This window comes from Bicyclus anynana, chromosome 20 (genome assembly GCF_947172395.1).
Source record: "Bicyclus anynana chromosome 20, ilBicAnyn1.1, whole genome shotgun sequence".
In the NCBI taxonomy this organism is placed as follows: Eukaryota; Metazoa; Arthropoda; class Insecta; order Lepidoptera; family Nymphalidae; genus Bicyclus; species Bicyclus anynana.
The window spans coordinates 13,564,482-13,587,756 of NC_069102.1; the positions used below are offsets into that span (position 1 = coordinate 13,564,482).

The 23,275-nt window shown below is 35.1% G+C and overlaps 1 protein-coding gene across 15 annotated transcripts in view; it reads right to left on the reverse strand.

Annotated features, from left to right (window-relative positions):
* LOC112044815 (protein prickle) overlaps window positions 1-23,275 on the reverse strand; it is a 408,579-nt gene that overhangs the window by 94,903 nt on the left and 290,401 nt on the right. For all 15 annotated transcript variants that reach the window (XM_024080787.2, XM_024080785.2, XM_052887841.1 and 12 more), the window contains 3 exons: window positions 13,370-13,847; window positions 5,356-5,469; window positions 4,327-4,455 (listed from right to left, as the gene is read on the reverse strand). In XM_024080787.2, the coding sequence (XP_023936555.2) occupies window positions 4,327-4,455; window positions 5,356-5,469; window positions 13,370-13,847 (721 nt within the window). The remainder of the gene's footprint in view (window positions 1-4,326; window positions 4,456-5,355; window positions 5,470-13,369; window positions 13,848-23,275) is intronic.

Consider the following 23,275-nt stretch of genomic DNA (forward strand, 5'->3'; position numbering starts at 1 on the left):
CTGAAGGTACCTCTAGCTAAGGTACCTCTGAATAAACTTACCTACAAGTTAGCCCGCTTCCATCCTAAGACTGCATCGTCACTTAACAGCAGGTGAGACCGTAGTACAGTTAAAATAAACTGAAAACGAAACAATAAAAAGCCGCGATTAATTAACGAAGCTTCAAATTATTTGATAAAAAATCTCATCCCCCTCATTAAAACAAATAATTCGAAATGTAAAAACACGGGAGTTTTAAAAATGGCCCGCCATTAAAAATTTAAGGGCTCAGCGTTTTCTTTTGGACGTCAGAACTTCAACAATTAAAACGAATTGAGACTTTAGTATCGAGTCAGCAATAAAGCGCGCCTATAGGCGGATTACAGACGTACGACAGTCGCGTTGAATAGGTATTTCTCATTTGAAAGATATATTTTTTTAACGTTTCAATGACTTATCTAGTGTCTGGACCAGTTGGGTATGTCGAGCCCAAATCCAAGTATCAACTATAAGCGCTAAGACACCACTCTTGTTTTCTTGGCACAGCTTAGAAAAAAATATTGAAATTATCCTACAGTGAAATTATTTGAAAATTGTTGTGATTTCAAACTCGATGACAAAGACATAATATACATGACTAAGCCGGCGAGAGAATGGGATAGAATACTCTCTGTGTTTTATATTTTATGTCTTTTTCTTAGACTTATAACCCTTAGACACCTAATAATTTTTCACTACAAATGTAAGCCACTTCTTGACTTTGTGAGCGTAAGAGCTAACACGCACACAAGCGTTCTTATCGTAGCGTAGCGATGCGTCAAAAGCTTTCAATTTCGGGGCACATAAAATTGCGTACAAATCCTGCGACTAGACACAATCTTTTTTTTTTATTCTTTACAAGTTAGCCCTTGATTACAATCTCACCTGATGGTAAGTGATAATGCAATCTAAGATTGAAGCGGACTAACTTGTTAGGAGAGGATGAAAATCCACACCCCTTTCTACGAGTATGTGTTAAAAATCTATGATCTACTGTTTACGAAATATCACTATGAATTGACATATACATCTTTGATTTTCACCCATGATTATGTATGAATTTTACAACGATCAATATGTCCTCTTCCTATCTTGTTAATCGTAAAGACAGTGTTTTACCACTATACAACGTAGGGGTACGGGTATCTTCAAGTCAAGAGTTTAAAGGCTAACGCATTCCACTGTAGTCTGCATCTTCGATTACAATAAGCCAAATTGCAGCCAAACACTGATCTATAAACCTTATAAAAAATGTCTACAACTTTGTATTACGTCGGCAGTCGCCCTTACACAAGTATTTGAATGTAACTGTCCGAAAGTTCCATTAAGAGAAGTCTGCGAGTAATCAAATTAATTTGCATTTGTACAAATTAAAACGAGGAAACTTTGAATCGTCGGCCCGCGGGGAAGCACTAATGATTACGAGATTTTATACGGCTATCTGTTTCTCTCTCGTCTCATTTTATCAATCAGGGAATATAAAACAACATTTTGTATTAAGAAAGATAAAGTTTGCTTAATTGCAGTTTTGAAGAACTGCAATATACTAATGGAACCTTTGAACCCAATCCCATTCAATGATTTTCTGCTATAGACATGTTACGTGCCAAAAAACTACCGCAAAAATTGGAGCGCACACATGCACAATTTTGTGTTTACGTTCATTATATATTTGTGTATATTTATACGTATGAGAAAAATTATAAAATCCCAGCGGATGTCGCTATTTCGAGATCTAGACAGACATTTTCCTTTTGTCCAAACAAACAAAGCGAATAGTACGTGTAGAGCTTACTGTGCCGTGGAAGACTAACATTCCAAAGGACCACAGTGTAAAAGTGAATAAATATTATGACCTAACAAATAAACTAACTAAAAATGGCTATGTAGTTAGTCTGTACGCCGTAGAAGTAGGTGCGAGAGGATTACCACCAAAATCTCCAAAGCTGCTCTAATAGGATCTAACGAAGTTTAGCTAGGCAGGGAGAACAACACGAGCAGAGAACGGGGAGTGTTGATCGATCGTCAAGGAATTCCTTAACCCTACATCCGGTAGTCACGAGTTCAGGACTCTGCTCAGAGTGTTTCTCTCTACCACGCGATGGACCCGGCACCCGCACGGTGAATCCTAATGCTAAGATATTCGTCTCATATAGTTTTTACACTTCCTGAAAACTCGACATTGCAAACAATATTTAGGTATTATTTGTTTATACAACTTTCGTTGATTACGATGCGACAAAATGAAAATAAGACAATTAGCCACTTTTGTCCGCCTCAGTTATGAAGCGCTAGTGACATATCTAATCGTAAAAAATCTTTGATCCCATTAGTGTAATTTTGGGACTGTTTCCGTTCGAGGTTTCGTGTGTCAGGTCAAACCAACAAAAAGAAGACGATTTTTTTTTTCAAGGTACATTGCTTACAATTGGACTTACTATATATATTGTTTATACATATACTTGTTACTGAGTGTTAGAAACAAACAGCTCAATATGCCGTGTTGTCAGTAACAGGCGCAGGAGGGGGAGGGTTCCGTATGATTTATTGGTCGTGGAATTAAAATGCTACGTCGCGCGACCGCCGCGTTCACACTGTTGAGAGAAGCGGGTTACTATCTATTACGTGAAATATTTGTTCAATTTGAATCATCTTAGATACATATGTAATTGTTTTTATTACATTGTACATATAAAAAAATATGCTGAAGTAAAGTCGCTAACTTAAAGTTAGAGGTACCTGAAATCAGGATTAGTTAGAATCCAATCTAAAACATTTAAGTTTTAAGTGGCGATGTACCTATTCGAATCAAAAAACATATTGGTCATGGAGAGCAACATGTAAGATATAGGTCATGTAAGATATAGGTAATTTCACTAAGGGAAAGCTAATTATTTCGGAGATGTATTCAAGTAAGTACCTACCTATAATATATTTTTTTAAAGAGAATATTTGCTATATTTTTAAATATGACCAGTATTCCCCTCCAACCAAAAATACTGTATTAGAGTGGGTACGATAGCCCAATAAATTGGAGATCGAACTATCACCCCTCGGTGATGCTATTGAGGCTAAGTTAAATTTTATGTTAATGGTTCCTACCTGCGGTAATAATTAAAAAATCGCTACCTCTTATATTTAAAGTTCAGCCTAACTCATACAAAGATAAACGCAAGGTGTTAACAGAGTTTATCAGATGAATGGCCGGATTAAACGGATCTCGACACGGATCTTGAATTAAAACATTTTTACACTTCATTGCCTTCATTTGTTTCTAAGTCCAGTAATCCGAGGACGTTATCAGGGGATACGGGTCCAAATCAGTTTGTTTTTGTTTTTATTAATGTTATTCATTAATAAGAGAATATTAATCGCAAATATCTATAATTTTAATGGTTCATTTTTTTTTATTATTCTTTACAAGTTAGTCCTTGACTACAATCTCACCTAAGTATGATGCAGTCTAAGATGGTAGCGGGCTAACTTGTTAGGAGGAGGATGAAAATCCACACCCCTTTTCGGTTTCTACACGACATCCTACCGGAACGCTAAATCGCTTGGCGGTACGTCCCTATCAGTAGGGTGGTAACTAGCCACGGTCGAAGCCTCCTGCCAGCCAGACCTGGACCAATTAAGAAAACCTTAATTAGTCCAGCCGGGGATCGGACCCAGGACTTCCGTCTTGTAAATCCACCGCGCATACCATTGCGCCACGGAGGCCGTCAGTTTGTTTTTGTAAGAGAATATCAATCGCAAATATCTATAATTTTAATGGTAGATTTCATAAAATCTCTGGTATTTAATTAATCTATAAGCCAACTGGGTTGCTGCAGTTTTGCTACTATAGAGGGTATATTTTGTGCCCCGCAAAATTGTATTAAATAAAAAAATACATTCCTATTTTTTATTATCACACATTAATAAAATGGGGTCCAAAAGGATAAGACGCCTTGAGGAATATGATGAAAAAATATTATTCCATTGTTTGTTCTAAATTAATAACGAGTGGCAAAAGCTCACTATGCATGCCCCATTAGTAGCAATAAAAAAAACCTTTGATTAAACGGCAAGTCATAAACTATTGAATGAAAAGACATATTTTTGATATACAGTTATAATATACTAACTGAACTAACATCAGAACAGTTTTCTTGTTGAATAATAAGCTTAAGTTAAACTACTTAAGTATCCGATCGTAGAGTACCTGTCCTCTGCCCAGCGCTTCCCTCTTCCTCTGCGCTGAACAGCCGCAGTTCCTTGTACTCCTTGTCCCACAGCGCGCTGGCAACAATAAGATAGACTACGTACCCGGTCACAAGGCGCTGGTGCGTGCAGCTGCCTCGCCTGTCCTCTACCCAGCGCCTCCCTCTTCCTCTGCGCGCTGAACAGCCTCAGCTCTTTGCGCTCCTCGTCTGACAGCGCGTGGCAGTATCGCACCTGGAAATTCACACCACGGATTTTATGAAAGAAAGATAATATAAAGTTGTCAATCGATCCTGGTACGAGTAGCAGCCTGCAGCAGGCGGGGATCTTACCCATAGTTGCTTGGTATTGAGTTCTCTTAGTTACCATAGATCTATTGAGGCTTTAAATAATGGTAAGGATAAAATATTTGAACTATTGTTACAAATTCCTCGATTGCGGGTAGTATTAACATTCAATATTTAAGATTTTCTGAAAGAAGCTATCAGTGTTGGTATAAATAAGAGATATTTGATGTCTTGAGCTCAGTTGATTGTTAGGCAGCGTAGAATCCGTCACGCTGCCAGTCGCTTTAGTGATTTTGTGCAATAATGTTTTGTGTTGTAATTATTGATAATATTTAATGTTGGAATTATTGATAATGAAATTGCTTAGTGTGATGGAGAACATGTCGGGCAGTTGTGTGTTTATGCATTATAAAGGGATCCCTTTAACCTACTCCCAAGTCCTGGGACCTGCTCGAGGTGTTTCCTCTACAACAAAATTATGGTACAATCACTGTCGCTGCTATCCGTCACGTCACACTATATTCGTTCGTTATCAACCCATATTCGGCTCACTGCTGAGCTCGAGTGTCCTCTCAGAATAAGAGGGCTTAGGCTGATAATCCATCACTGGCCCAATGTGGATTGGCAGACACGTAGAAAATTAAAAATGGTCTTAGGTATGCGGATTTCCTCACGATGTTTTTCCTTCATCATTTGAGAGACGTGATATTTAATTAAAATGCACATTTCAAAAATCTGGAGGTAAATATCCCGGCCCGGATTCGAACTTTCTACCTCTAAAGACAGAGATTATGTCCACAGTTTGGATATCCACAGCCACATTTCACATTATATCTGGAAGCCCTACCTCATTGTCTTGCGGAGGCAGCTGCTGCAGAAGCTGTTTGAGCCGGTACCGCTCGCCGATGCTGTTCACGTAAGGCACTTTGTCTTCTGGGAGCGCTGAGAAGTACAGGTGGACCTGGAATGATGATTTAAATACGGTTATTTCGAGAATGAAAAAACGAGAGTCACACAGCGGGCTATGGAACGAGCTATGCTAGGAGTATCTCTGCGTAATCTAATCAGAAATGAGGAGATCCGCAAAGTCACCGACATAGCTCAACGTGTCGCGAAGCTGAAGTGGCAATGATCGAGGCACATACAGCAGTTAGAAGAGCCGATGGTCATTGGGGTCCCAAGGTGCTGGAACGGCGAACCCGCACTGGAAAGCGGAGTTGAGTTTGTTGGTCGACCCCCCACCAGATGGACTGACGATGATTTACACGAAAATGTTTGAACTCCGTCACCCACTGTTTCACGATAGCATACGAAGGCCCTGATTCACCTAAAGTTGTGTGCATGAAATCACAAATATCTCTCGACGTTAACCATTCTTCTATAACCATTGGTACGCCCATGATATCAACCAGATATGTAGATAAACGCCCCGATAAGCCTCGCCCCCCAAAAATCCTCAAAAATTACCAAAATTCGACAGATACCGACCTACTAAAAACGTTACGACGACTTAAGTATCGCACGTATTTGAAAATAAAATCTCCAGGGGAGTATAGAGAATAACTTTACCGTTGTATTTAAACACTATACTCGATGTCTTTCATGTTCAAAAATAGTCACTACTTGTTTGACGAGATCACGTGGGAATGCAAATAAACAAATGAAATTTTATACAGTATTGAATAATGTACGTTTAAAATGAGGGTAGGTAATTTAAAAAATGTCCCTAGTAGATACCTATAAGATAGTTTTTCAAACAGTGTAGTAATAATGATCGAACATTTTTGGCTACGCAATGACCGTTAGCTAACGAATTTAATAAATAAGACTTAACGTTATCTACGGCACACACAAAAGTATTAGTAAGGTGAAAGTTATGGCGGTATTATGAGGTAATCTAGCGCTATGAATCGTCTCCCCTAATATCCTGTCATATGAAATAAATAAAACGTATATGGATCGTAGTCCTAGAGCCTACTGTAGCCAGATATAGGTACCTCATTTTATGAAGCCTTAAAGGCAAAGATTTTATTCTATAGATATGTCATTAGAGTCGAAACTGAGGCGGATTGAAGTGGCTAATTGTCTTAATTTCATTTAGTCGAATAGTAAACAACAAAAGTTATCTTAACATATAATACCTATATTATATTGTCTACAATGTCGAGTTGTGTGTCCAGGGAGTATATAAAATATACATACATAAGTATTTAATGTAAGTAAACACAAAATTGTGTATGTGTGCGCTCAGTGGCTCAGGACCGCTGTTTTTGAAAGTCCATGCAAGAGGCCTATGTCCAGCAATGAAGGTCCATCGGCTGATAAGGTAAGGTAAGGGCGCTTGGTAGAGTAGGTAGCTAGAGGATCACTTTTTGCGTATACACTACATATCTAATTGTAGAAAACCTTTGGCTTAAAGTTTGTCAGCATATGTTTCTACTAGGTAAGCACCTACCATGGAATTAATAAAAGCATTTAGCGCTTTCTATGATTTGTGGTAAGTAGGGTTGCCAATTATGAAGTTTGGAAGGCTTTGGAAGTCAATTTCAAGCCTCAACCGTCGAAGTATACATTAAACTTTTTTTAAATATTTTCCTCGGCGTAAAATGAGAAATAAACTCCCCAGTTGCCAGTCATTCGCTGCATACCTTCAAAATACACCATTGAAGATCATAATTCTTGCAAAGCAAAAAAAAAACAAGTCAATACTTAAGAAGAATTTGCCGTAGATTGTCAGACTAGTAAGTCGTTCATCTTCTTCAGCATATATTATCTAGAACATAGAGCTTAATTGCCGAGCATCCAGTATACCTAATGCCCGTAGAAAGAACTCAATCCGATGGCTGTTATAAAAGGTATATTATACACACCTAGGTAAAACATACCTTCAAAAATAAATTATTATGACGAATTCGTCGTAGTGAGTCAGACTAGTAAACACACCCGTGGTCCTGAATCACAACAAACATCCAGTTTTACAAGCGTTCATCTTCTTCAGCATATATTATCTAGAACATACTGCTTAATTACCGAGCATCCTGTATAATGCCCGTCGAAAGGTGAACTCAATACGATGACTGTAATATAAGGCAGGGCAATAAACACGCGTGGCTAATACAGACCCTCCGGGATAATGAACGGCTAATGAAATTGTTACGTGAGATGACTTCAAGATGTAAAGTGAGATGCGAGGTGGCTATGTAATATTTCTTTATATAATGATTTGTTATTAAATTCGCGCCATTTGATTATCTCTCTGTTTGTGTACCCGTTAACTTTCGACGGCCTCCGTGGCGCAGTGGTATGCGCGATGGATTTACAGGACGGAGGTCCTGGGTTCGAAACCCGGCTGGGCCGATTGAGGTTTTCTCATTTGGACCACTCTACCGGAAAAGACGTAGCGGCAAGCGATTTAGCGTTCCGCTACGATGTCGTGTAGAAATCGAAATGGGTGTGGATTTACATCCTCCTAGTCAAAGACTATCTTGTAAAGAATAAAAAAAATATAATAACTAAGTGACATCGGTTCACGTGGTACTGGTTTGAGACCTGGGTCGAGCCATAGTAAGATTTTCTTTCTTTTCTTTCTCACCAGACTAGTCCAATGCGGATTGGCGGGGCGGAAAGAATATCATGGCCTCATGATTTAGTTGATAGCCTATTAATTATAGACGCAGTGTACCTTGCGAGGTACCACTTTATGCAACGTGGGTCAATCAATTTGTTACAACTATTATTTTAAATTTTCTACATAAAACCTATTCTTAATTTTCTTATCTGTTTTCCTGAATTTTCAGCTAATTATTATCGACGCCACTCTGAAATTACATATCGCGAATCATCGTCATCCTTATCAGGCAATGGACGTCCACTGCTGGACATAAGTCTCTCATATGGACTGCCAAAAAACACGGTAAAGGTAAAGCTTTTCTATATTATGTGGTTTGTTAATATATCCATATGAAAATTCAAATTCAAATTAAAAAATCATTTATTTCAATTAGGCTATCGCAAGTACGAAAGTTAATCATATCTTTTTAAAATTTTTAATCATGTAATGTTTTATTTTGGCAATGTCATATTCAAGTAGTTTTTGTGTTACTTTTACCTAAAAATAACACAGAAACAAAGAACAGTTTGAATTTCCGCGTTTATTTAAACTTAAGAATCATCTAATGTCCCGCCAGAGTAAATACAAAATTCCTTGCAACCGCCATGCCATTATAAAGCACAACGTCTTGAATACTAAAGCCTCAAAATGAAGGTTGAAATAAAGCAATAAGATGGCGCCGGGGCGGTGGAGCAAAAAATTAAAATAACTCCCTCGCGGCCCGGACTGAACTGTGGAGATGACACCGAACACGGTATTACAGACTTTTTTGAAAAGTTACTCAATTTGATACTTTAAACTATGACAATTATATTATTGTGAAAACTTGTGGAAAAATTAGCTAGCTATGTTTATTTTATGCCAACTAGTTGTACCTTAAAAATAAAAATAATAAATTACGAAGCGGACTGCCAATCTTCGGTAGTCGGAGAGCCACTTCTAAAATAAAAAAAATAAATCAAATATATAAAAACCCCTGACACAAGAAAGGAGGTACAACTAGTTGGCATAAATGGATATGAATAACGGGAAGAAATATATTTAGTTCTACAAAATTTTACATTTTAAAGTTAAAAAATATACAATCTTATTGATACGTGTACGTGAGTTGTGTTTGAGATGTTTTTGTCAGATAAAGTACCTTCGTATGACTGATAATATTAATCATAGTTAATAAATAAAGAGTCACGCTATAAATAAAACAAATTATCTAATGGACGCAGTGGATATCTGATAAGTAAGAATGCGCTAGACAAAGATCAAAGGAAAATATAGACAGACACACGACATTTCAAAGTTTCCAGACATTAAATACGACCATTATTCTTGACTAATCCTGCAAACCCAAGGTGTTGGAATGGCAGCCTCGAATTTAAAAGCGCAGGTATTTCAAGCTAATTGCAGGTATTTGCTGGATGCAGGCGGCTCAGTACAGTGATGTTTGATAGTCCCAACAAAGAGCCTATGTTCTGCAGTGGACGTCCATCGGCTGACATGATGATGAAAACGAATCCTGTAAACTCATCATTTAACACCGGTCTACAACCTCAAACATGTGTCGTAAATAAAAGAAAATCTAAATTTTGCAACTCCTTTTTACACACTGCGTCAATTATGGTGGTACTTTGATTAGGCGGCAGATTGGCGGTATTTTCGTATTGTTTATTTAATATTATGCACTCCGAGGCATGGGTAATTAATGTGTTAGTTGAGAATTTCTATTTCATAGGCTGACTTAAGATACGAACCCATAATAATCAACCTCATACTTCAAATCCACATAGGCTTACCAACGAGGTATATTATACTATACTAAATTAAACGCGTTAACGAGGCAGTTAATTATATTATATAATATTAACATAATCCTGTTCTTTTTAAAAAAAGGGACTATATTTTAAAAATTTTACTCCGAAGAAACAAGACGACTCTATTTTATATCGTTTATAGTTCGTCTATGTTTTCCTATTGGTCTGTGGGCCCATACATCGTGCTCAAAGAGCGATCGGCTCACATAAAGGCTTCCTACAGAACGAACGCGTGTTACAGACCATTGTCGTGCGACATGTGCTTGCTTGTACAGTTACGCTCTGACTGTTTAGAAATTCCCTATTTTTAAGTTTGTGACATGTTTTAATAACAGCTTATACTAGTTACTGCAGTTTTTATTGTAAAGTCAACATGTTACTTACTTTTTTAATTTGGTTTGTTGTTTAGTACTAGCCAAGTTAAATGTGACCTTTAAATTTGTTAAGTTATCTGCTTTGTGTAAATAATTCGCCTATACAAATATATTCTTACAAAACTTGGCACCAATTTGCATTTAAATTATTTTAATTTGTCGAAGTTTATGTAAACGTATAAACTTAGCTCCCAATATTACATTTATGATTTTACTAGCAGACGCCGCACGGTTTCACCCGCGTGGTTCCCGTTTCCGTAAGAATACGGGGATAATATAAAGCTTATAGCCTACATCGATAAACAGGCTATTTAACACTGAAAGAATTTTTCAAATTGGACCAGTAGTTCCTGAGATTAGCGCGTTCAAGCAAACCAACAAACAAACAAACTTTTTAGCTTTATAATATAAGTATAGATGACTAAAACAGCAACGCCTGGCAGGGCAGGTATGCATAGATGTTTCTAAAATTTGCTCAATCCGATCTGAAATATAACAAGCCCCATTTGTGTCTAAAATTCTACGATAGAACTGACACTTTGTGGGTGCTGGCTACATATTTACTACATACGGTGGGTGCGACAAACATAAAGGACAAGAACCTAGAACTAGAGCTTCGGATAATTCCTTTAAAGGTAAAGCTATTGACGCTTCAAATATTATTATGATTTATTTTAAAGTACCTAGGGTTCCTTTTTTTGTTTGTAGTTAGGACATGTCTAAGTATTCAGAGCGTACGGCAAAGGGTCTAGATCAGACAATGGCCTATTTCCTCGTCCAACAAAGAGCAATATGAAAGCCGTTCCCCGAGATGACGCTACAATGTACCACGAATTGTTCTACACGTTTCCATCTGCCTTTTACATTACATACCGACTTCGGAAAAGGAGGTGCGGAATCCAGACTGTAGAATCTGGTTTTAAAACCACAATTTTAATTTCTGTTAAATAATTTTTCAGTTCATACTATATGGCTAGGAATCATAATTATCTACCCATTGGTATCTACCAAGTGCTTGTAAACTAACCCTACTTGAAATAAATCAAATTTGGTGTTTCTTTACACTTAATCGTAAACATCAACTCTTATCATCTGGTGTAATTACCTTACATAATATTGATAATTAAAGTCGATAATTATCCGAAGCTTTAATCATACTGGAACGTCAAATCGTTTGCAATCACGTTTAAGACCGATACTCGTCTCACTATTTTATGGTAGATATAAGATATCTTAAATTAGTAAAGTAAACATAGGAATTAATATTATTATCGAATGAGATAACAGTCAAGCGTTAACTATTAAATAAATAAAAAAAAATATGTAGTGCATTTATCACATTTAACGGTAGCGTCTCGTATAGAAAAGTGTAGCCATTATAAATCAATCTATGAAAGGAATCCCAGTCACCGCCTGCCATAAACGCAACTATTGTAAGGATTAGTCTACACATATGAAGTAACCGCACGGTATTATTGTACGAAGCGGATTTACTTGAAAGTCAAAGAAGAGGTACGTAAAAGTGTGTTGTACCTACTCGTTTTCCTCTGACGGTTTCTACGCGACACCGTATCGCGACGCTAAATCGCTTAGCGGTAAGTCTCTGCCGGTAGAGTAGTAATTAGCCACGGCCAATGCCTACCACCAGACCTGAGCTAATTTAAAAAATATAAAATCCAAAACTGACCCGAGCTGGGAATTGAACGCAAAGAGGTTTTGGGTTTGTGCCAAAAAGGTCGTCAAAGACAGCTGTTCGTGTTCACTGTTATAGAAGTGTAAAACTCCCAGTTACCTATCTCTGAGAATTTCTCAGACGAAAGAAAACTTTAATATTTTTTAGTGTCACCTGACACTAGCACCAAACACCTTCAGATCAACGCATGCAGGCAGGTCAGGACTTTGGTGTGGCCTGTGTCCAGCAATTGACATTTTATTGGCTGATAAAACGACCATAAATATAAAAACAATTATCGCAATAAAACCGCACGAAGCTATCCCATCGTGTGACCTAAGTCTTAAGGATATTAAATCTATTTCAACGCGTACGCAATAAGTGCAATAAATTATACGCGTGACAAAAACTGAGCTAACAAGCACTTCACTCCGAGCTATCCGGGTGTTCCGCATACTTCCAGGAAACCGCCTACCCGGGATAGAAACGTTGACGCAATTAGCTACTACCTACGTACGTTTAAAATACCTCGCGAGGTAGTGTGATTAAAGACTGCCTCCTGTGTCGTATATCTTAGCTGTAGTTCGAGATCATGTGAACTTTGTGTTGTCTAGGAAAGTACCGCCATGATTTTTTTGCAGCCAAATGCCATGACTGTTTAGGTCTGAAGGGTATTTATTGTAGTAGTTAGCAGTGAAGACATAATCATTCATCATTGTTATTACTCTATTTGGATGCCCCAGGGTCAGGCCATGCCCTTATAGGAGGGGAGTTTTAGCTTAGAACCAGCATGATGTTTCAATGCGGCTTGGCGCGCTTCTAGTGATAATGTTTACTTACTACCATACGATATTGACAATAACCATTATATGACGATAATGATAATTATAATTATATTCATTGTAATAACCGGGACCTACAGCTTAATGTTCTCTCCAAAGCACGGGAAAGTCAAAGAATTATTAATTCCTAATTCAGACTATTACTGAAAATTTCTAAAAGTATAAAATAACTAACGAAGCCCGGTCTCGTACCCAGGACTTTAAGATCCGCAGCTATATAAGGTACCCACTAGAACAAAGGATCAAATGAAAGGAAAATTGTAGTATGAAAGTTGATATCATTGCTTCAAGTCGAAGCACAAAATAACGCATTGTAATGAATCCACAAACTTGAAAGAAAGAAAGATTATCATTAAAAGTAACTAATGTATAGCTTCAAAATTCTGATATATATACCACTATACCATTTGTTTGTTCTGATAATATTTTCATAAAGAAACCAAAATGTATCATGTTATGGAAACCAAATCTTATATTTTATACATTTAGGCTGCTGATGATGTTGTTTCTATTTTTAGGAAAACAATTAGTTTATACGTAGCAGAATAATCTCACCTGTTCTGGCCTCAATCCTGGTGGAACCCACGTATACTCCTCCAGCGCGCACCCTGAGTCGTCGTCGCTCTGCGAATGCCGGTGAGGGTCCCCCGGCTTCATCAGCCTCTCTGCATGTTCCAGCAGCCCCCTCAACTTGCCTTGAGGAACTGGGTGTGGAGACAGAGACATCGCTGACTGAGGAGATTGGGGGGAATGGTAACTCTGACCAGGTTGAGGTTGGTTTAACTGGGAAACGCTGTGACTGTGTAACAAGTTGTAAGACTCTTGGTATGGTTGTCTTCTGAAGTTTGGATAGGAGTATGGGTGGGGGGAGTTTGAGGTACTTGGTATGGATGAGCCACTGTGACTGGGTTGCGGTGATGGGAGGTGCGGGAGAGGGGAGGCGGGTGCTGGAGGGGGAGGTGAAGTCTGCTGCTCATGAAGAGGCGGTGGTGATGATCCGGTGGGCGATACCACGCAGTTCCGGCACACTGGTCTGTGGAAGAAAGAAAAATGTGTTTTAGAATTACTAAATTTAATGATTTCATTGACTATGAAAAGAAATTGCGTAAAATAGGTAGTCCATAAATTAATATACATCCACAATACGACGACTCTAACTATACCTCTATGATTATGATGATGATTGTTTCAGGAATTAATATCGAAATCAGGGGCTCTAAGTTTTAAAGACGCACTAAAAATGTGTGAAATTCAGGGAAATCAAAAAAATATGTAGGTTATTTTGTCGTACCTTTTAAAAATATCAATTTTTACAAATAGATAATAATCAAGTAAATAATTCCGAGATATTTTATGACAGTACCTAAAAAGCAGTCTTGAATTTATCAGCTGACCTATTCACTATTTTGGTTTTTATTATCAACCTATTAAAATGAACAACAAATCAATTGACAAAATGTCATTTACCTACTGTGTGATATCCACCAGTAAGCAGCGGATGACAATTTTAACATAGAATTACAATTTCGTATATGTCAACTAGTAATGTCAAAGATAGTGAATTAGCCTTCTGGAATGATAATGGCTTATCGAATCCATATCGTATAAGTATATTTAATAACCATTTCCATCATGACAGTTTATTAAATAGTTATAGGCATAATTAGTTTATTAGCTTAGAAACTTTAGCTTCTATAAAACAACTGATAACTATTTAACCCCATCTTATTAAATCAGAATTTAAAAAAAATTCAAATTTCTCGACGGCATAAATTCAGTTTAACATTTCATCAGTATACCTCATACAATCACATCATAATAAGCACATAAACATGTGTTAGATTTTTAATTATTTAAATAATTATAAATACATAAGACAACATATAAAAACTCCTTCTTCCAGATAAATGTTTTAATCTGTACTGTTTATTAATGATTATGGTTTTATTCTGAGGTTGGTAGGGTATTGTGATATATACTCTAAAAAAAAAAGAGGCGAACATGCGATTAAGTGGCGTGAAGTAAATTTAATTAATGTATTATCCATCTACCAAAGTAACGATTTGTTTAAGAATGAGTAATAAGTTATTTGAAATACAGTTTATACATTCCAGCTTGTGTTATTTTATTCCATTGCTTTTATCAGAAGTGAGAGTACCTACGAACACGATGTCATTAACTACATTAAAGTCGATCTACAGAAAGAAAATGTAACGGCATTTAAATGAAGTGTGAATTTGGGAAACAGTGGTTTAAATTACGAGAAATGCGATAAAAATCATACGTGTGTACAACCATTAAGTATGTATACCACTGACGGCTATGGGACCACGCCGCACTGGTCCCGGTAAAAGTATTTATGCGATGTCGGTTGTCGATGCTTACAATATCTAACAAGAATGAAGAAACGTAAACGTAACACACTTATACCATGTTGACGATATTTATGAGCAAAACAGTCAAACAGTCCAACAGCACTCATAAGAGGATATTATTTGAAAAACTGCGAGAGAACAGAGAAGAACGTGTAAATTAATAACAAAATACAAAGATGCATGTGTGGTGTTAGCTGCAGAGTTCTATGAGATGGAATCCTGTTGGTTTGACGGATGAGAAATACCAATGATGTCTAAATATATTAAACTAGGTGTCTGGTGAGTTTTATTATTTTGATTAAACAGCCTCATAAATTATTCAGTTGTGACTAATATGAAATAAAATTACAAAGAATAAATAATCACTAGGTGAAACTAAGTATGGTTGATAGGTTGTCAGTTTGTCTGGCTTATTGTCAAAACATTTTTGTTAGATGACTATATCTAGGAAACCAAAATCATTTAAGTGAAAAGTACACACACACACACACACATACACTCTGCTCAAGAAATTAATGTATGAAGACAGACCACTCTAGGGTTGTTAGGATGACTACTAGGAGGGACTACATTACATCCGTTGCTGACATGGGACTAAAATGAATTAACTAAAATATTGTTTTTTTTTGTGCCTGTAACTTCAAACTATACATTTGTTATATGTGAGTTTTTATGACTGAATAACATAAAAATTAAAAATATATGAAGTTTTATGTAATGGTTCAAGTATTATTTTAGGCCTTGATGTAGGTACCTGATAACAAGTTTTGAGACAGCTATTACAATATTTTCAGATAGGATTTGCTTAGATATATCATTATGTAGATTACTGTATGTACTTAATATAAATTTTTTTAAATCTTTTAAGAAATTGGATTGATAGATTTCTTGAAAAATAAATTTGTAGTTATGTTTGAAAACCTATTTAACTATTCAAGCGTTGACAACATGCCTTCAGCCTATTTAGTATAGAACAGTTATTAACAATCTGCAGCAACACAGTAAATGATTCTTATCCATGAATATTATTATATTCGGCTTATCTACAAGAGTACTAAGAGATATTATGATATTCATCTTAATGAAATCTTATAATTAATTAAATTGGAGATTTTTTTTAGGGTGATATTAAAAAGTTACTTGTGTGACAATTGAGTAATAAATAATTAATTATAATAATATCATTGATCACAAATTGTCTTAGAGCCCAGTCTGTATGGACTTCAAGTAAAGAGACACAGATTGCCATAAATAGGTTGTAAAATATTTGTCTAAGACATATTTTGACAGTTTTGTGGGTGGGTGACGTTGGGCTCTCTTTTCATTAATGGTCATGTGCAGATGTATAGATTCTACATACAAGTAAATTAACCATACTATTGCTGTTGTTTTAGATTCAATCAATCAGTTTATTATTTGCAGATACACTAGTGTATTTAATCCATGTCTCATTTGTTTATTTCTAGCATTTTATTAGATTGCAACATTTTGTATAATTATGAAAATTAGTAATTATTATGGGGTTGTGGTTAGAATTATATATTCGGATGGTTACAATGATATGTGCATAAGGTTTTAACTAGGGTATACTAGTACACTAAAGGTAAAAAGAAAATTAGAAAATTCCTTGGCCAACATATTAAGTGGTATAGGTTTTGAATATAGATTTGTATTGGGTCCTTAGGTAGTCAGTACATTTGTGCATCTACAAAGTGCACGCCACCGAGTTGTTGGTACCTGCATGCAACTGATGGGTGGTCTGCATCAAGTATGAATCAATATAGAGACTTAAATCATTACATCAGTAAAATAATTAATGGATATAGCCAAAAAAAAAAAAAAAGAAATTTAACAGAATAAAAAAAAAAAGAATATACTAAAATTAATGAATAGGTAAAACCTCTGATAGCAAACTAGAGGTATATAACAAAGGGGGTGGTCTGGTCTAAGACAGGTTTATGCTACTATTATTACAAAAAAGGGGGTAGTCTGAAGATAATTATACAATACATAGTCAAATATCATCTTTTCTTATCTAGTGATAACTACTAGGATTGGATTACATACTAAAATTATTACAATCATAAATCGCAATATTTTCAAGAAGTCTTTATTATCATTAAAAAAAAAAAGCATTTCTTTAAGAGAAAGAGTCTTTTGTCTGAATTAAAGTAAATTGATAGATTAACACATGTTTAACATTTTATTTCATTTTATGTACCGGGTCTAAGGTTCATTCAATTATAGACTGATTTTCTCTTGGATGCTAGGTATGCTAGTTATGTTAAATTAAATTATTTGTCAAACAAGTATGATATTTATCTGAACGATTAAGTGACTGAGCTATGTGATACTGTGTGAAAATATTTGATTACAGATCCGAGATGCATGGATATTGATTGATGAATATGGGATATATGAGATTCTCATGATAATCATTGGGTTGAACACAGCCCTATTCGACAGTTGACCCAAATCACAAAGATGAGAGAAGTTACACTTTTTTTTTGATAACACACGATTTAAATTTAGTATTTTTATTTATGATATGATGATATTATAATTATGTATTATATTGAGAGTTATTAGTTTTGATATCATATATACATATATTTTAAATATTTGCTCACATCCATGATGTTATTCATTAATTATGACTTACTGATGACGATTTGTGTTTTGGTAAAATTTTAATATAAGGATAGATGTATTACACAGGCCGACACGATTTTCGTTGTCCAAGATATAATTATTTTTTTTCTACTGATTTTGTAGTGCTGATTACGAAATCAGACCTAATTTTATCATATCACATCAGATTTTTAGTAAAATTAATATATTCGCTAGTTTTGATTTTTCAGTGAAATTTTCGAGTTTTGGCACTCTTTCTTTGAATTAAGCAACCTCTCATGAGAAATTACTTCAGTTATAACAACGACACACCTATTTGTAACGCGTTTCGTGGAAATAAGCTGTTATAGTGCCTTTGTTAAAAAAAAAATATATATATTTTAGTTAATGGTTTTTTTTGTTGTTGGAAAACGTCTGATAAACATAACGTCTTCTATAAAGTGTCACAATAGTCCAGATATATTTTGTTACATTTGTTGAAACTTTATGATTCTAAGCAAAAACTGAAAAATTTGTGGAAAATATGTATAATAAATATGTAGCTTATTTTGACTTCAAAATACAAATAAAATCGTGGACTCTGCAGTTTGTACTAATCGTGTTGAACAATTAAGGCAGTGGACACTGGACATACAGCAAAAGACAATCTCTACCTTTTGGTACTACCTATGATATAGTGAAAGCAAGACAATCATACAGATATTGTTATTTTTGCTGTATGTTAGAAGCTTTTAAAGTAAAATTTGTTTTCCTTTTTGTAAAAAAAAATTGATGTGATAGAGTAATTGTGCAGGTATTTTTGTGTTCAAAATACTATAAATTACTGATAATTTTTACTGAAATCAAAACAACGTTCAAAAAGTATTCATTTGTCGGCCGGTGTTATCGATAATATTTTAGATAGTATTATAGTATAGTAGTGTTATGACGACTAATATACCGTTATTTGTTTTGTGAATGATTATGGATATATTTGTTGTATAATAATTTCTCTATTGATTATTACACAGCAAAATAAAATAAATAAATAAATATAAAAAGATTCCAACGAATTGATAAACTCCTTTTTTTTGAAGTCGTTTAAAAATGTATGTATATGTATTTATATCTGATTTTATATTTTGATTATCTTCTATCACATGTCATCTGGAAGTCTAACACGATCATGAAGTCCTGTAACTATATTAGTTCTGAACTTGATGGTGAGGGGTTCGGTGCAGATGCAACACATCATCTGGAAGTCTAACACGATCACAAAGTCCTGTAACTTTACTAGTTCTTGACTTGGTGGTGAGGGGTTCGGTGCAGATGTCACACATCATCTGGAAGTCTAACACGATCACAAAGTCCTGTAACTTTACTAGTTCTTGACTTGGTGGTGAGGGGTTCGGTGCAGATGTCACACATCATCTGGAAGTCTAACACGATCACAAAGTCCTGTAATTTTACTAGTTCTGGACTTGGTGGTGAGGGGTTCGGTGCAGATGTCACACATCATCTGGAAGTCTAACACGATCACAAAGTCCTGTAACTTTACTAGTTCTGGACTGGGTGGTGAGGGGTTCGGTGCAGATGCCATTAATCGATGATGACGAATTTGACAAATATAAATAATGTTTTGAAATGATGAAAATAGATAAGTTGATTGACAAAGCTTCACATGAACATTATGTTTATTTATAATATGTATCACTCTTATTCTTATTTAACATTTTTATGATAAAAGTATATAGAAGAAATCAAGAATTTCATTATAGTTTCATTGGATTCTTTTAAATAACTTATGGGATGCTGTGTGATAATTAATTATAAAATTTTATTGTTAACATTGTTCTATTTATAGTTGATATTATAGTAATGTCATAATTTCATGATATTCTTGTGTTGTTTGGGGACAAACTTTTAGTAAGGATGGCCGAATATTAGAAGATAAAGACATTACATTTGTAAATATTACATATCGTCTATGTACTTAATGCTTTAAATTAATCTACTACTCTGTCTAAGTTAATTACAATATTTAATAAGTCTCTGTCTAGAGTAAAGCTCCCTCTTGTCATCTGGAAGCTCAGACAAATATTAGAAGATAAAGACATTACATTTGTAAATATTACATATCGTCTATGTACTTAATGCTTTAAATTAATCTACTACTCTGTCTAAGTTAATTACAATATTTAATAAGTCTCTGTCTAGAGTAAAGCTCCCTCTTGTCATCTGGAAGCTCAGACAAATATTAGAAGATAAAGACATTACATTTGTAAATATTACATATCGTCTATGTACTTAATGCTTTAAATTAATCTACTACTCTGTCTAAGTTAATTACAATATTTAATAAGTCTCTGTCTAGAGTAAAGCTCCCTCTTGTCATCTGGAAGCTCAGACAAATATTAGAAGATAAAGACATTACATTTGTAAATATTACATATCGTCTATGTACTTAATGCTTTAAATTAATCTACTACTCTGTCTAAGTTAATTACAATATTTAATAAGTCTCTGTCTAGAGTAAAGCTCCCTCTTGTCATCTGGAAGCTCAGACATACATAAGACCTACCTCGCTAGATGTTGTTTTTCGTCAAAGTACATGATTTACTTGTATGATCTAATGCGATTATAAGAACTGTCTCTGTAGAATCGAGGTTTCATAGTTATAACTTTATATTAACATAACTTTTAGTTTAGTTTAGGAATGACAAAATGACAGACAATTTTGTCATGAATTTGGGTAATTGGACTGAATCTGGAAGTGATTAAAGATTGAATTTATTTCAAATTTGTAAAAACAAGAATTAACATACCAGTTTAACTGAATTTAAGTGTTTGGATTTTTATCAATAGAATCACTATCAAAATCTGTATAGGTCTGTATTCACAATTTGTAAATATTGAATGAGAAATCTGTTAAACTATAATTATATAATTCTTAAAGAATAATTAAATGTATTGTAGGGTGTTTCAACATATTGTTAAATCAAGGTTTAAAATTAGAAAATATCTGTAATGACAAAATTGAATTTTACTACTTGTAAATCAGTGAATTTAGCAAGTAGTAATAATAATAGATTAATTGGGACTCACTTTTGTTATAATTAGAAATTATTGGAGAATTAATGAGTTGTGGTAATAAACATAAATTAAAATTTTAAATACTATGAGACATAGTTCAGTGAATCTTTATAATAATGTAATGTTAGAATTTATTTGTGTTTACAAAGTTTGAGGACAAACTTGTAGTCAGTATGGCCGAATGTTAGATTTTTAATTATTTAAATAATTATAAATACATAAGACAACATATAAAAACTCCTTCTTCCAGATAAATGTTTTAATCTGTACTGTTTATTAATGATTATGGTTTTATTCTGAGGTTGGTAGGGTATTGTGATATATACTCTAAAAAAAAAAGAGGCGAACATGCGATTAAGTGGCGTGAAGTAAATTTAATTAATGTATTATCCATCTACCAAAGTAACGATTTGTTTAAGAATGAGTAATAAATTATTTGAAATACAGTTTATACATTCCAGCTTGTGTTATTTTATTCCATTGCTTTTACATGCAATGGGCACATAAACACACCCCGTGGCGAGTGAGTAACATTCTAAAGTACGTCTGAATACTTGAGAGGAAAGCGGACTCGACTGGTTCCCTGTAATTTGCCTCGTCTATGAACCAAGCAGTTAAATTAACTTTTATATGCTTGTCTATGTTTATTACTATCGACATGTTTAAGTACTTTGAAGTGGTGTATCTATACTGTAGTCTGTAGAAATGTAGCAGATGTGGGTTTTTAGAATCTAACAGTGAAATTCTTAGACATTGTAGGGGCACCCCCAGGGGATCTCACTCGCTGAGTGTCAAATTCTTACACAAATAGAGGTTAAATTCGACACTCAGCAGATGAATGATACTCTGGGGGTGACTCTACAACATTTACGAATTCCACTGTTAGTTGCTAATCGTCTAAGTATTTTATTAGACGTTTATTATTATTTCCTATAATTTTATAATGTTAGTCAGAATAACATGCTATATATTTGATTCTGATTAAGAAGATAAGCTTCTGCTTCTGAGATGAATATCTTTGCATACCATGGATTCGCCGTGCGGGTGCCGACCTGAATCTATGGATCCAGAGAGAAAAACTCCGAGCAGAGCCCTGGACTGACCAATTGGCGTAGGGTTAAGGAATTCCTTCACAATCGATTAAGACTCCCCACTCTTCTTCTTCATGTTCTTCTTCTTCTTCTTCACTCATGTTGTTCTCCCTGCCTAGCCAAATTTGGTAAGATCCTATTAGACGAAGATCCTATTATCCTATTAGAACGGTTATCCAGCTTTGGATAACCGTTCTAATATAGGACTTGCTGCAATTCTAGAGAGGCCAAGGTCTCTAAGTGTGTGTGTGTGATTTTGCTGATAAACCTCTCGCACCTACTTCTACAGCGCACAGACTAACCTAACCACATAGCCATTTTATATAGTTAAAATTTAGCATGAAAATTGCCACAAAGCCATTTTAGTTAGTTAAAGCATGAAAATTGTGTAGTCATTTTAGAGATTAACTTTAGCGCCCAATGTAGATAATAAATAGCTTTAAAATTGTCGTGGAACAAAAGCTATATAGTTCAAATAGTGTGGACAAGGCCTTAGTAATAATAATACTCGTTTATCATAATATTTTAGTGCAACAGGAAATTAGGATCAATCATAACATAACTTTAACTGTTAAGTTAAGTGGACGACTTATTTTACGATTCATCTCAATGTTACACACACAGATAAATAAGTTATTAACATATAACAAACAAAAGTGTTCATATAATCTAGAGTGATATTCTCGTAGGTTTTCATTAAATTTGTATTTTCAAGTAAAATCCATCAAAATTGGTTCAGCGGTTAAGCCATGAATATTAAAATGGATTTTTGCTATACTTTTTTTTCTATAATAAATTTTACTTATATCCTTCAATTTATTTCAAACTAATTCAAACACCTGTGCTAGAAGTGGTCAGAATAATAGTGTCAAACAAAATCGAACTCAAATCTGGCGAAGTCGTGGATCTATTGAGCCTATAGGGTTCATTTATACGAGCGGCAACTTTACCGTCGACGTCTCGGCGACAGTCAACGGCAGTCGACTGCATTCGGCGACATCTCGACGGCAGACAACGGCAGTCGACTGCAATCATCGGTAGCAGCTGCCGCTCGTGTAAATGAACACTTAGCTTTAAGCAGTGTCTAGCTAAATACAAATCCTTGGCATTAGACTATTGATACGTAAATGGGATCGTCGTTATCAACCCATATACAGCTCACCGCTGAGCTCGAGTCTCCTCTCAGAATGAGAGGGGTAAGGCCAATAGTCCACCACGCTGGCCCAAAGCGGATTGGCAGATTTCACACACGCAGAGAATTAAGAAATTTTCTGCTGTGCAGGTTTCCTCAC